Source organism: Pteropus vampyrus, unplaced genomic scaffold (genome assembly GCF_000151845.1).
Source record: "Pteropus vampyrus isolate Shadow unplaced genomic scaffold, Pvam_2.0 Scaffold29, whole genome shotgun sequence".
NCBI classification, from domain to species: Eukaryota; Metazoa; Chordata; class Mammalia; order Chiroptera; family Pteropodidae; genus Pteropus; species Pteropus vampyrus.
Window position 1 is genome coordinate 2378829 of NW_011888810.1, and position 15184 is coordinate 2394012.

Below are 15184 nucleotides of genomic sequence, written 5' to 3' on the forward strand. Positions count from 1 at the left end.
TCTTAATTAGAAAAAAATAGAACATCCCATTGGATTATTCTGAAGCAAGTCCTTTACCTAATTTTACATTAGGCAGTAAATTCCTTTGGCTGTAGAGGTCCTTGGATCTACATTTACTGCTCCATCTATTCCATTTGAATACTGAATGTGTCTCTGGACCATCAAGCACATTACAGATAAAAGCTCCATGTATTCTCATTTTCTAAAGCAGGAGCTTCTGTCTGGGAGGGCCTTGGATTGCAGCCTCAAGCAATTCCACTATAGACGATTAGCGTCTTGTTCAGGCTCCATTTGTACATCCCTGCCAAGTACCAGGAAGGGCTATGAGTCCATGAGAACCAACCCAGGAACATGCAGGCCTTCTGTGCAGACCTAATGCAGGCATTCAGGCACCAAGCAGAAGTGCCTGCCACATGTGTGCACACAGGAATAGATGCTTTAAACCATGACTATAATCTACAGGGAAATGCTAACAATGCTAACAATGCTAACATTGTTAAGCCTCTGCAGACTCAGAGCCTCACTCTGAGATAACTGGAGTGTCAGTGTCTCTGCCATTGCTAATTAAATCTAAAAACATATTTTTCACATAAGATACCTATAATCTGTAGAAAATACCATTACATTATAAAATATACTTTAACTCTTTTTTCCTGATTATATTTATAAATCTGTACATTAAGCCTCTTTTTGGTTTTCATCAAAAGTAACTAATGTACTAGTTTTTAAATATCTTTATTCACATATTGGTATATCAGTCAGTTTGAATGCCATACGTATGATAAAATAGATTATAAAAGTATCACATTTACAACAAAACTATTATTTTATATAACTGAATCATATGATATGCTGCCTCTTGCAATAGTAACTCAGTGGATCCAACTCTACCCCATGAATGGACCAACTTCATGATTCTCCTAGAAAGTTGAGTGAGGTGTAGTTTCTTGGTGCTTTTTTCTGTGATCCAAGGTTCCAGGATCGAGGAGAGACAGGAATGAGAAAAAGGATATCCTGTCACATCCTAAAGGCCCACAACTGCTATGCTTTGCAAGATATGGGGGAGAGGGAGCACACAGTGGAAGAGGAAAGAATTATTCCCAACAATTATATTGAACATTTCTAAATTGTCAGTATCAAGGATTACTTTCTAAAATACAAGTTTTTAGACAGAAGTTATCTAGCAAGCCATTAATTGAAATGGGTATGCAACATAGTCAAGGAGATGCTATGCTTCCAAAACCACATACATCTTATTTATCTTTAATTTTAAAATAATTCATTCCTTTGCTGGGTATGCAAGTGAGCAATGGAGAAAGTGGTGCATCTGCAATACCTGGAATTAAAAAAAAAAAAAGAATGAAAATAATCACAGGGCAAAGATTTGAATGAATTTAAAAATGGGCAAGATCAGAGTGTGGATCATGGGCCCCATTAAGTGCAGAAGCAGAATATGCAATATAGGGCAGGATGGGATAGCAGGCTAGCCATGAGAAAGCTCAGAGGTAATTAGCAAAGAGAGGATTGAATGTAGTATGTTGTTAATTCTTCTGGCTTGTAAAATAAATTGACTACTTACCAGCTGGTGCTAAGGATTTTAATGCTTCCAGAAGATGCGGACTAGAGAACTCTACTAGGCACCGGAGGGGTTCTTCTCTTTCAGCCAAGATGCCACTATTTAAGTCACTTTTGAATTTTGTTTCAAGCTGTCAACAAATATAAATGACTTGAATATAATGATTGGAATGGCAAAATATAATGAAATTACACATTTCATTAATTTCTGTCATCAAGCAAGATAGGGATCAATGGAGTTGGGGACCATTTAATTTGCTAATTGCAAATGTAGAGGGCAACTAGCATATCAAATGATAGCACACGCCAAATACCAGGCATGCACAGTGCCTGACACACAGGAGACCTTGAATGTCAGTTCCATCCTCAGGTGCTCTTTTTTGCATTCTTAAGGGAAAATTAGCACTATCTTTTGTAATCTGTCATTTCAATACAATAATGTCATGTCTTTTGAATCACTACCACGATTTCTTTTTTACTTCTGAGTACAGAAGATTTCAAAGACATTCATAAGTAAGGAGCACAACTGGAGGCCAGACTTTTTTCATTTATTACCCTACCTCCCGTTCCCTATTGCCCACCCCCATTGGATTATTCTGAAGCAAATCCAGGATGCCATAGTGTTCCATCTGTAAATATTTAAGTATGTATCTAAAAGAGACCTAAAAAGGACTCTTTTTCACCTCCATAACATTACTACACATAAAAAATTAATAATGATTTCTTAATATCATGCTACTTGGCTCTTAGAGTTTAATTTTTTTTTACTTAAAGTGATCCTTCATATTTAGAGGCTGTATGCTAAAGTATGTACAGGGTGAGTGATGTCTGCAACTAACTCAAATAGTTTAGAATAAAGAAAGAAAAAGAAAAAAAGCAATTGTGGTAAAATGTTAATAATTGGGAAACTGAAGCAAAGGGGAAATGAATATTCACTGTAATATTCTTGTTAGTTTTCTGAAGGTCTGACATTTTTTCAAAACAGAAAAGGTAGGGAAAAATTAGTAGCAGGTATGAATCCATGTACAACTCGACTGACAGAATAGAGCCATTTTAAGATGCGTGTAAAGGGAAGTTTTGTTGATAAAATCTTATGTATTCTCCATCAGGGGTTATCTAACTTTAGTGTACGGAATCAGCTAGAGCAGGGGTCCCCAACCCCCAGGGCCGTAGACAGGTGTCAGTCTGTGGCCTGTTAGGAATCGGGCCGCACAGCAGGAGGTGAGCAGCTGGGGTGGGTCGGGGGAAGCAAGCAAAGCTTCATCTGTATTTGCTGCCACTCCCCAGCACTAGCATCACTGCCTCAGCTCCATCTCAGATCATCAGGCCTTAGATTCTCATAGGAGCACCAGTCCCTGGTGCTAAAAAGGCTGGGGACTGCTGAGCTGGAGGGCTTCTAAAACCACATGGCCAGGTCCTACCTCCAGAATTCCTGACTCAGTAGGGCCAGGGCAGAGCCAAGAATCTGTATTTCTTAACCCATTCCCAGATGATGCCGATACTGCTGGTCCAGGGGCCACCCTTTGAGAACCACTGTCTCACAGTATGAGCTGTTTAAAGGAACTGCATTAAAACCTGCCATTCAGGAAATTAAACTTGAAAGGTATCAGTCAGCTTTTCCCACAAAAAAATATCAAACCAAATAGGTATTGGGCCTGAGTGAGCCAATCGATGGCAGATTTAAAGTGTGGCCTGTAGCTGTAGAGAGTATTAAGCAGAAAAATTTTATTGGAAGGTTTAGGGGAAGGAGGGTGTTGTGAATATGAGCATGAGTATTAGGTTGGGAGGTCATGATATGAACGTTGAATTCTTCTCATGGTGGCAGTGGGCTTGCCCTCCACCTGGTCTTCCTGGTGGGCAGTGGCACACTTCTGTAATGAGCTAGGTTTACAGTTCTGACTAGGCTACTGGTTTTTCTCCATGTGATGCAACTAGGCTATTAATGATTTATTTATTCACTCTTATTCAATAAGTATTTATGAGCACCGACTATACTGCAAGTATTGTTTTAGGTGTAGATGGGCTAGAAAGGTATAGCCTACATTTTTTCCCCCTCAAAAATACAGATCACAGCCAGTTATACATAACTGAATTAATATGAAAAATGAAATGAAAAAGCAAATTCAGAATTTCCAAAGGTCTTCTTTACTAACAGAGGAACTTACTAAGTATAATAAGTCTATTTTAACTCATATATATACAAAATTAAAGTGACAAGTGAATAAGAAACAGTTTCTTAGAACCGGTTTCCACTTGAAGTTTTTGTTCTTTTAAAAAAAAAAAAAAAAATTGAAAACTGTAGTTAGTTTACAGGAACGTCCTACCTTGTATTGTGCAAATTCTAGTCTTGGTTGAGCATAGTCTCCGAAAATTTCTTGAGTCACTCTTTGGACTCTATCTTTTTCTACCTTGTTTTCATGAATGATCCTTGGATCCACTATTGATGAAAGAGGGCCCCATTAAGTGCAGAAGCAGAATATGCAATATAGGGCAGATGGGATAGCAGGCTAGCCATGAGAAAGCTCAGAGGTAATTAGCAAAGAGAGGATTGAATGTAGTATGTTGTTAATTCTTCTGGCTTGTAAAATAAATTGACTACTTACCAGCTGGTGCTAAGGATTTTAATGCTTCCAGAAGATGCGGACTAGAGAACTCTACTAGGCACCGGAGGGGTTCTTCTCTTTCAGCCAAGATGCCGCTATTTAAGTCACTTTTGAATTTTGTTTCAAGCTGTCAACAAATATAAATGACTTGAATATATTGATTGGAATGGCAAAATATAATGAAATTACACATTTCATTAATTTCTGTCATCAAGCAAGATAGGGATCAATGGAGTTGGGGACCATTTAATTTGCTAATTGCAAATGTAGAGGGCAACTAGCATATCAAATGATAGCACACGCCAAATACCAGGCATGCACAGTGCCTGACACACAGGAGACCTTGAATGTCAGTTCCATCCTCAGGTGCTCTTTTTTGCATTCTTAAGGGAAAATTAGCACTATCTTTTGTAATCTGTCATTTCAATACAATAATGTCATGTCTTTTGAATCACTACCACGATTTCTTTTTTACTTCTGAGTACAGAAGATTTCAAAGACATTCATAAGTAAGGAGCACAACTGGAGGCCAGACTTTTTTCATTTATTACCCTACCTCCCGTTCCCTATTGCCCACCCCCATTGGATTATTCTGAAGCAAATCCAGGATGCCATAGTGTTCCATCTGTAAATATTTAAGTATGTATCTAAAAGAGACCTAAAAAGGACTCTTTTTCACCTCCATAACATTACTACACATAAAAAATTAATAATGATTTCTTAATATCATGCTACTTGGCTCTTAGAGTTTAATTTTTTTTTACTTAAAGTGATCCTTCATATTTAGAGGCTGTATGCTAAAGTATGTACAGGGTGAGTGATGTCTGCAACTAACTCAAATAGTTTAGAATAAAGAAAGAAAAAGAAAAAAAGCAATTGTGGTAAAATGTTAATAATTGGGAAACTGAAGCAAAGGGGAAATGAATATTCACTGTAATATTCTTGTTAGTTTTCTGAAGGTCTGACATTTTTTCAAAACAGAAAAGGTAGGGAAAAATTAGTAGCAGGTATGAATCCATGTACAACTCGACTGACAGAATAGAGCCATTTTAAGATGCGTGTAAAGGGAAGTTTTGTTGATAAAATCTTATGTATTCTCCATCAGGGGTTATCTAACTTTAGTGTACGGAATCAGCTAGAGCAGGGGTCCCCAACCCCCAGGGCCGTAGACAGGTGTCAGTCTGTGGCCTGTTAGGAATCGGGCCGCACAGCAGGAGGTGAGCAGCTGGGGTGGGTCGGGGGAAGCAAGCAAAGCTTCATCTGTATTTGCTGCCACTCCCCAGCACTAGCATCACTGCCTCAGCTCCATCTCAGATCATCAGGCCTTAGATTCTCATAGGAGCACCAGTCCCTGGTGCTAAAAAGGCTGGGGAATGCTGAGCTGGAGGGCTTCTAAAACCACATGGCCAAGTCCTACCTCCAGAATTCCTGACTCAGTAGGGCCAGGGCAGAGCCAAGAATCTGTATTTCTTAACCCATTCCCAGATGATGCCGATACTGCTGGTCCAGGGGCCACCCTTTGAGAACCACTGTCTCACAGTATGAGCTGTTTAAAGGAACTGCATTAAAACCTGCCATTTAGGAAATTAAACTTGAAAGGTATCAGTCAGCTTTTCCCACAAAAAAATATCAAACCAAATAGGTATTGGGCCTGAGTGAGCCAATCGATGGCAGATTTAAAGTGTGGCCTGTAGCTGTAGAGAGTATTAAGCAGAAAAATTTTATTGGAAGGTTTAGGGGAAGGAGGGTGTTGTGAATATGAGCATGAGTATTAGGTTGGGAGGTCATGATATGAACGTTGAATTCTTCTCATGGTGGCAGTGGGCTTGCCCTCCACCTGGTCTTCCTGGTGGGCAGTGGCACACTTCTGTAATGAGCTAGGTTTACAGTTCTGACTAGGCTACTGGTTTTTCTCCATGTGATGCAACTAGGCTATTAATGATTTATTTATTCACTCTTATTCAATAAGTATTTATGAGCACCGACTATACTGCAAGTATTGTTTTAGGTGTAGATGGGCTAGAAAGGTATAGCCTACATTTTTTCCCCCTCAAAAATACAGATCACAGCCAGTTATACATAACTGAATTAATATGAAAAATGAAATGAAAAAGCAAATTCAGAATTTCCAAAGGTCTTCTTTACTAACAGAGGAACTTACTAAGTATAATAAGTCTATTTTAACTCATATATATACAAAATTAAAGTGACAAGTGAATAAGAAACAGTTTCTTAGAACCGGTTTCCACTTGAAGTTTTTGTTCTTTTAAAAAAAAAAAAAAACATTGAAAACTGTAGTTAGTTTACAGGAACGTCCTACCTTGTATTGTGCAAATTCTAGTCTTGGTTGAGCATAGTCTCCGAAAATTTCTTGAGTCACTCTTTGGACTCTATCTTTTTCTACCTTGTTTTCATGAATGATCCTTGGATCCACTATTGATGAAAGATTTCAAATGAAACAGCTGTTAGAAATATATTTCATCCTTAAAGTATCCTCTTTTCATTCCTAACTTTTCAACTTGCTTGCATAATTTAAAGATAATGTTTACTTTTTCTTCTCTTGATTGTAGTAATTTATTATAGAAAAGTTGGAAAGTATAGGCTAATAAAAAAATAAAAACCACCCATAATTCTATCACACAGAAATAAGCACTGTTAACATTTTAATATATTATGTCTAGCCATTTTTTCAGTGAATAAAAAGATTATATTTAAACTGGGATTATAAAATATGCCAAATTTTCTATTCTGCTTTCTTTACTTAACATGAAATACACAGCAGTTCCTGTGCCATTGGAAAGTCGTAAAAATGTTTAGTTCATAATGGCTGTAGCATTTCATTTTATGTCAAATCATTGCTAAGAGATAGGAAAATTTTCATTTTTAAAATGTACTTTCAAATTTCAGTTTTTATCTTAGAACACACATACCATTTATATCTAGCCCAAGTCTTCCTTCTTGTAGAGATGCAGTAGAGTTGTGAGTTTCAAAGGTCTAGGAAGGAAAAGGAAAAGTGAATGTTTTCCTAATTTTAACACCTTGAAGTACAGCTACTAATTGGTTTTCGTACATAAAAGTATGTCAAATTTTATCTTTATTTTTTCCAACAAAAAGAGGTTTGTGGCTATATCTAGGCTGAGTTGAGCATTTCAGGACACAATATTCAGAGACTGCTAGGGCCAGCAACATGGCTGTTTTATGTGAGGAGCTCTACTTTGTTATCATATCTGGAAATATAGTTGGTGAGTGCAAAAGCTAGAGGAATCAAAAGCACTGTTTGCAATGTGATGTTTCATCTTTATAGCTGTCTTTATAACCCTAAAACACTGAGATTGTTTTGAAAAATAACTTTCCTACTCAAAGTCTGAACCTCTCAAGCCCATTCTCTCACCTTCCCCCACTGAAGCCAGTTTTTTATAATTATTTGACAATGTGAATTTTCCTAGGAATACAACTGTCATAGCAGAACAGTTGATATCAATTTTATGGAAGGATGGTGGCAAGTGGTGGGGGCTGCTATGGGAGAAAATCATTATCTAACTTCTTAATGTTAGATTTTTTTTTCTTAAAGATAGGCTTGCAGAGAACCATCACTTCTTTCTACTTAGAACAAATGAAAATACATAAGTATAATATATCTAAGGGCTCAAGGATATACACAGAGCATTAATAGTCCACCTACAGGAATCTGAACATATGAGCACGCATGCCATGCAGAGGAAAAAATAACCCTGATCCTGTGAGTAAGGCTAGATCTGTTATCATTAAAGGGAAACAATGCATTTAAATAATTTTAACAAATAAGTTGTGGGACTTAATAAACCAATGCTTTCTCCTTTACTTCTAACCCTTTATCACCTGGTTGACTGATGGGACAAAAAATTAATTCTACTTCTCTCTTGCATAACAGAATAATATAATTAGATGTAAAAACAGTGCTAAGTTATTCTAAAGAAAAATTCTAATTGGAATAGCTCATCTGGAAACTGGGATATATCACATAGACTCCAATGACTAATGAAGAATATAAAACACAATACAATTATAAAAAGATGATAGTGAGGAATTATTTTGTTTCCTTTCATATTAACCATAAGCTTTATTTACTTCAATAATACCTGAAGTGATCTTTTTTTGTTGGAGGTGGACTTTCCCAATTGCTCAGTGGCTTTTAGGTCATGTGTGAAAGAGAAAATTGGCTTACCTGATTATACTGTTTAAAAACAATAGTCTTAAGAGAGTCCAGATATTGGCTTCTGAGGTCCATTTTCATAATCCGATGGTGTTTGCTAGCAACTGTCAGTGCCTTGGAGTGAAAATTAGCAAGACTATTAGGATTACTATGTTCATCTCTGTATTTTTAATAGTTGTCACAGTACAATATAGGAGCTGTAATAAGTGAACAATTTCCACTTAAGAGTGAAAATAAGTCCAGAAAAATGTAATCTCATGACCTGTTACTCATCTTAAAAAAACAACAAAAAAATGGCTAATGGCATTAAAATTCTCATAAATGCAAAGTATTTTGTACCATTTTTAGAAATGTGATCCTGTTTAAAGTTATGAATTATAATAAAGTTCAGACTAGGAAAAAAACAATGAATACTCAACTGCTGCCATTTTAGAATACCAGTAATCTAATACTACTATGATACTGCCAAACAAAAATGCAAATATGTATGCTTTAGGACAAATATTGATGAAAAAAGTACATATTAAGTGCAATTTATAAAAGCTTCCCATTATCTGGAGAAACCAGTTATAAGACTGAAACAGGATTAATACAATATTTACCTGGAACTAGAGGGTAGAGATAAGTTTGCCTTAAGACACAGAATGGAAATGAACATTAACTTTTGCTGTCGCAGGGTGGACTCAACTGGCTGTAAGTGGATGACCGTTATATAAAGAGAAGAAGCGATCCCAAATGAAAAGAAGCAGAGTTAAGTTTTAAAGGGAAGTAGAAGCCAGCCGCAGTAGAAATCTTTCTGTCATTTCAGTGAACAGCCAAGAAATTTAAATAATAAGCAAGTCCACCTGCTGGGATCTTACAGCTTTTGAATGCACAACCCTGCAGTGCATGCTCCACTTAGTACTAGAGATGACAGCCAGGAAGGTGGAGCTGTTCACATACAACCAGCTAAAGTGGTAGCTCTGGCACCAAGTGAGGTGTCATTGTAGTTGTGAAGATTAATATACAGTAAAAGCAGCAGTAGTCACCAGGCAAATTTGGGGGTGGCTTATTCTGGGGAAAGATGCTGGGAAGTCACAACCATAAAGAGAAGCAGGCTCTTCCTATGTTAAAGCAGTCTTCTGGAGTACAGAATGTGGGGAAAATGGTTACAAATGAAAATCATGTTCACTGATAAGCAAATTATGCAGTCATGAAAAAGTAGTGAGTAATAACATATGTAACCACATGGCAATGTTAGTAAAAAAAGCCAGGAACTATGAACTACCCTAGTTTTTGTAATAAAACATCTTCTGAAAAGAAAAAACATAACCGTTAACAATAGTTATTTCGGGTGAATGAGATTGGGAAAAAGTATCTGAAGTTTTAAAAGACTCTATCTTTAGACTTCTGTGTTGGTTGAATTTTCACATTAAGCATGCATTACCTCTAGATTAAAAGACAATGAAAAGCTCCCAACCACACTTATGCCACTTCCCCATTTGGAGAAGAACAACACTTTCTGCTCCTTATTTTAGGAAATCAAGAATTACACGTTGCATTGTATATACAGTACGTATTAAGCAGCTTAAATCTACACAGATCTCTGAGATGATAATAAATTATTATAGCAATAGTAATTGGTTCCATACCTGACCTAGAAGGGGTATATTGCTCCTCAGCCGAGAAGAAGAAATGAAGGCATATGGAGTCTGGGAATAATACACCGCGTAAATAGGTTTGTACTGGTTTGGCTTTCTATACTGTGTTCCCCAGGCAATTCGAATCCATACTGCATTCTCCTCAGCATCCCTGAAGGTGACCGTCACCTTATTAAAAAAAAAATTTAAGTTTCCTAATTAAAATCTCATGGCACCAACAACACATGCTTTTTAGCGGTGAAGGATATCACTGTTATCTTGCACACAGTCTTGTATTTTCTCCAACTTTTCATTACAATGTTTTGGGAATCTTCGCGAAAATATTTTGTGGTTGTTTGTAAAGACACATATATGCTTTGCAGAGTCTTTCGGAAGAAAAAAAAAATTTAAACCTCCAATCAGAGTTTTACATAAAAATTTTCAATAATTTCTTGGGCTTAGCCTGAAAAGCTGTGTTCCTCCACCTGGAAGAGTTTATGAAGGCAGCCTTACAAATGAAATGTTTTATGATGAAGCCTTTTTACCATGGAGCACAGACCTAGCATGCACTATAAAATTTAATAGTAATATTTCTATGTAGTAATGGGCCTAAAAATACATGTATCCTAATGCTTTCATGCATTTAGTCCAGATGCTAAAAATTACTCTAAAGGAAAGTTACATGCTAAGAATATAGAAAATTCTACTTGCTTTCCACTTAATGGATAAAATATAGACCTTTCTAAACTTTTAAATAAAATTGCTTGGTCTGAAATTCAGTAGCCAACTCCTAGATTATTAACCCTCCTGTGATTCAGCTTCCCCTTGGTGCTCAGACCCTGGAAAGGGGACACTTGAGACAAGTGTAGCTGGCTGGCCCATGTCTCATTATTTCTTCCCTCTTGTATTTTATTCCAGGAAATGCAGATCGTAACATGGCTACAGTCATTAGCAAAGAAAGCAGTTACTCTGACTCTGCCCACTCTTTATTTGGCTCCTTTTCCCTTGGTGCATCGGACAAACAACACTCTCAAGTCTTGGGTATTGAGGGCACAGAGCTATCTGACCTTCCCTCAAGTGAGCAGCACAGTGTTATGGCCCCAACAGGGCTCAGGGACCTCTACTGCCTTGAATGGAAGAAGACAGGGTCTTATTCTGAATAGTCTCTTTGTGTCACATTACCAAAGCAGAAAATGCCTATAAAATCAAGATTAAAAACAATATATGGAGGGCACATTTTTATTAGAGGGAGAAAATTGGTAGCAGTCAGCATATTCAGGTAGTCCCTCTAGCCCAGAATGAGGATACTTTGAGTGCTCATGGAGGGGCTTAAAGGTCTGTGACCTCCCTAAATTGGGTCCACAGTTGGATGTACGTGTCTAAGTGTATACTTTTCTGGAGAGTGGTGCTGTATCACTCATCAAAATTTCTGTAAGTGTCTACAATCCAAAAAAGGTTAAACCAATGGGCTAAGAGTAAAGGATGTCCACAGAGTCAGTATAATCCTGGCCCAGCTGGCTTTCAGGTGCTACAGCTCACATTCTTATAGTAAGGAAGATACCTGAAGAAGTGGGGCCCAAATACAGACCTTTATTATTTTGTGAAGAAACTATCTCATTAGATATCATCCTATAACAGCTACGATAATGCATTTTTCATAGACGATAGCTCAGATTAATAATGCTCAAGCTTAACTAGGTGATGAATCCCACTCTCTAAACTGTCAGTAACTGGCTACCACCTACAAGCTAATGAACATATTAGAAAAAAGTTTAATGTAAGAATCAAATGATGCTTACAACACATAGAATCTCCACATATTTAACTATTAACATATTTAACAGTCTATCATTATTCTATTACATGATATACAGGAATAAAAAAGAATAAATATGCTACCTTTTTACAATGGAAACATTTTTAGTTTGTCTCTTCTTTGTAAGTTTTTCAAGAACTTTTATTTTGAATAGTATTACCTGGTAAGAGGTGCCTGCAATCCTCTCTTTGTCTCTGTCTCTTTCTCTCTCTCAGCCTCTGGACCAGATTCCTGAACCACAGGCTCTATCCATCACTCATTTAGTGCACTTCCCCATACTAACTTCTATATCTAATTGATTTGAGGGCAGGAGTTCTTACCCTGAAGTCCATGGTTAGAATTCAGGGCATCTACGAATTTGGTATAAAAATTACATCTTTATTTGTACTAATTTCTAACTGAACTTTAGCGTCTCCTTCAATTGTGAAGGTAAGCAATGAAATAGTAGAATTTTAGGATCTGTTACTGTGCTGTACATAGAAATCCCCCAATTATTTTTTTAGCACATTACAATTTTTACAGATGCCTCAGAAATATCATTTACACCCATTACTTTGAAACTAGTTGTTTTTGGACCTACCGTGAGATTATTTGTCTTAATAAAGAAGCACATGCATTACTATATCATGATTTAGTATTTTAATACCTTAATAACTATATATTATTATAACCAGTTTCCCTTATAAGTCTATGTATTTTATTTTATTTTATAGCATTTAAAAACACTCTTCCAAGAAATGGTCCATAAATTTTACTAATGGCCGAAGGGGTCCTTGGCACAAAAAAGGGTAAAATGCCTGTCCTAGAGCAGCAGGTGAGTCCTCGTCACTCCTAAGCACCAGAGGATTCTACTTGGCATGACATCACCATGAGCCTTTGGGAAAGTGGGCTTATCTGGTTGTTAAGTTATGAGGAAGAAAGTGAAGATGAGCTGGGAGTCCTCGGGACATGTCTGCCAGCTCAGGGTAGGAGAACAAGTGACAGAGAAAACACAGGAGCTTTACTTGTTCATCCTCATCATCTAAAACCTATAGTGTACACAGCACATCAGTCTCTAGCTGGCCTTTCAAACAGGACAGATATGACCCGTAAAAAAACTCCTTTACTCCCTCAGCCTCCCCTGCTGGTCTGCCTGACATTCATTCAGGAGGCAAAAGCTTTTGGAACTGGGCAGTGATAAAAAGAGAAGAAATGTAACAACTGAAGTACATGAGAATGAAAGGAGGAGGAAATACACTAGCATTTCAGACTCTTTTCTCCATGAATGGTAGGGGCAGGGAGGGATGGGGTTCAGAGAACAGAAGTTCCTGGTGCCTGAAAAAGGCATCAGGTGGGGAAAGGGCACTGAGGTGGATGCAGATAAATTCTGAACTGGAGCAGAAACACAGCTCTCTAGGTTTCTTGTTTTTGGATGAAATAGTGTGAGAATGCTGCCAAGAGTGCTTCTCAAAACGAGTTAGCCAGTCATGTTTAACTTCATAAAAAGGCTGGTTCTAGAAGGGTCCAGAGCATAATCCACATTTATGGAGAGCTGGCCAATGAGGCTTTGCTTAAAAAAAAAAAAGCAGCTGTATGTGCCACACCCACAGTTCAGATGGGACTCTCCTTTCATCTCTGAAGTTTATAATTTCATAAGACTATTTTTCAAATAACATAAAAAATAACTTAAGAATAAGGTAGAAAAAAGTGCTTATTCATAAACGGATAAAAAAAGGAGACACCTTCTCTTGGCTCACAATTATCCTTGAATGAATTTATAAATTAAATGTACTCCCATTCAAAATTCTGAAGATTTTGTTTTGTTTATAAATCTGATTAAATGATTCTAAAGTTCATCTTGGAGAATAGTCAGGACATTTTTGATAAAGAAGAGTAATTGGGGGTAGGGGGCCAGTGGGCTTGCCCCAATGGTTATTAAAATATTTTGCAAAACGACAGTGATGAAAGGAATAGGGGAGTTTGCACATAATGTGCTCAATTCATTTATTTCCCAGCCTTTGTTGAACCCCTGCCTGTGTCGGTAGGGAGCAGGATGGTCAGAGTTCTGCCTTCTGGGAGCCTACGGGAAAACTGACAGTTAAGCTAGAAAATGGGAAGAATACGGTGACAGGGAATAACCAGTTCAGAGCTCAGGGAAGCACTCTCCGAGGGAGCACCATTTAAGTGGAGGTCAGAGGGATAGGGAGAAATGAACTGTGCAAAGGCTACGTTGTATAAGTTGTTCCAAAGAGAGGAAACAGCCTATGGCAAGTTCAAGAACTCAAGGATTAGTTCAATTTGGCTGGAGTGTAGAGCACAGGCAATGATACATGAGAGGCAGGCAGTGGATCTTGGAGCATGAGAAGCAAATCAAGGGTAGAAAATAGGCTGTAAAGGTATGAATGAATCTGAAGAATCCGATGATGATAAACCAGGGGAAAAAGCTGAATTAGTCAACAAATGGTGTTGGGACAATACATTAGCTTCTGAAAGAAATTATAAATTACTCTATCCTTTCTTTCTCCAAAGAAAATTCCGGTAGCTTAACCTCATTGGAGGAGAGCTGAGTGCAGAACCTCGTGGGATGCTCCAGAGTAAAGGGAAAGAGTCAGTTATGGAGACAGTGCAGGAGCAGTTTAGGATAGGCAGAAGACAAGTAGGAGAAGGCAGAGATTCAGGAACAGGCGGATTCAGCTGTCTATTATCTGAGAGTGTGGCCTCAGGCATGAGAAATGGATGTTGTACATCTTTCTAGCCCCAGCATCTGGCACATGGCAGAGAGTTGAGCCTGCCCGGTGTAGATGTTAAGAACGTGGCCTTGAAACTACCTGCCTGGGTTTAACCCTGGCTTTGCCATCATCAGCTGTGTGACCCAACTTGCTTCATGAGGAGGATGCAATGAGTTAGTAATTGGAAAGGGCTTAGAATAGGGCCCGGCACAAAAGGTGTTTGCAATCAGCATGACTGTTGAAAGAGAACAGGCCACAGGATTTTGTGATTAATATCACTGGCGCTCAAACTTGATTCAGCATCACCTGGAGGGCTTGGGCCCACTCCCACAGTGTCTGATTCAGTAGGTCTGGGACTGGGAGCCCAAATATTTGCATGTCTAAGAAGTTCCCAGGTGACACTGATGCTGCTGGCCTGGGGATCACACTGTGAGAACCACTCTCTTTCAAAACTCAGTGTTAATCTGGCAGCAATGGCAGTAGTCAGAATGCAAGGGGTTTAAGCATGAAGACAGCAAGGATGGATTACCCTTTCAAAGGGTCTTTTTGGGGAAGTCTTAGAAGAAGGCCAATAAATAACACCCCTCTCCTCTGTTCTTCTGAACCAACTGAGAAATAAGGCAAAAGAGTTGGCAAGTAGAGGCCAACATATAACTCGTATGACCAAGAAA

At 38.0% G+C, this 15184-nt stretch overlaps 1 protein-coding gene across 3 annotated transcripts in view; it reads right to left on the minus strand.

The window, feature by feature from the left end:
• Positions 1-719: 719 nt before the first annotated feature.
• Positions 720-15184, minus strand: part of CENPN (centromere protein N) — a 24363-nt gene continuing 9898 nt past the window's right edge. The window contains exons 6-11 of one of the 3 annotated variants that reach the window (XM_011356649.2): positions 10002-10178; positions 8383-8484; positions 7109-7172; positions 6499-6611; positions 4179-4305; positions 720-1336 (exon numbers count right to left, since the gene is read on the minus strand). In XM_011356649.2, coding sequence (XP_011354951.1) covers positions 1254-1336; positions 4179-4305; positions 6499-6611; positions 7109-7172; positions 8383-8484; positions 10002-10178 — 666 coding nt within the window. In that variant the 3' untranslated portion in view covers positions 720-1253. The remainder of the gene's footprint in view (positions 1337-4178; positions 4306-6498; positions 6612-7108; positions 7173-8382; positions 8485-10001; positions 10179-15184) is intronic. The other 2 variants (XM_023528564.1, XM_011356647.2) reach the window with 2 other exon arrangements.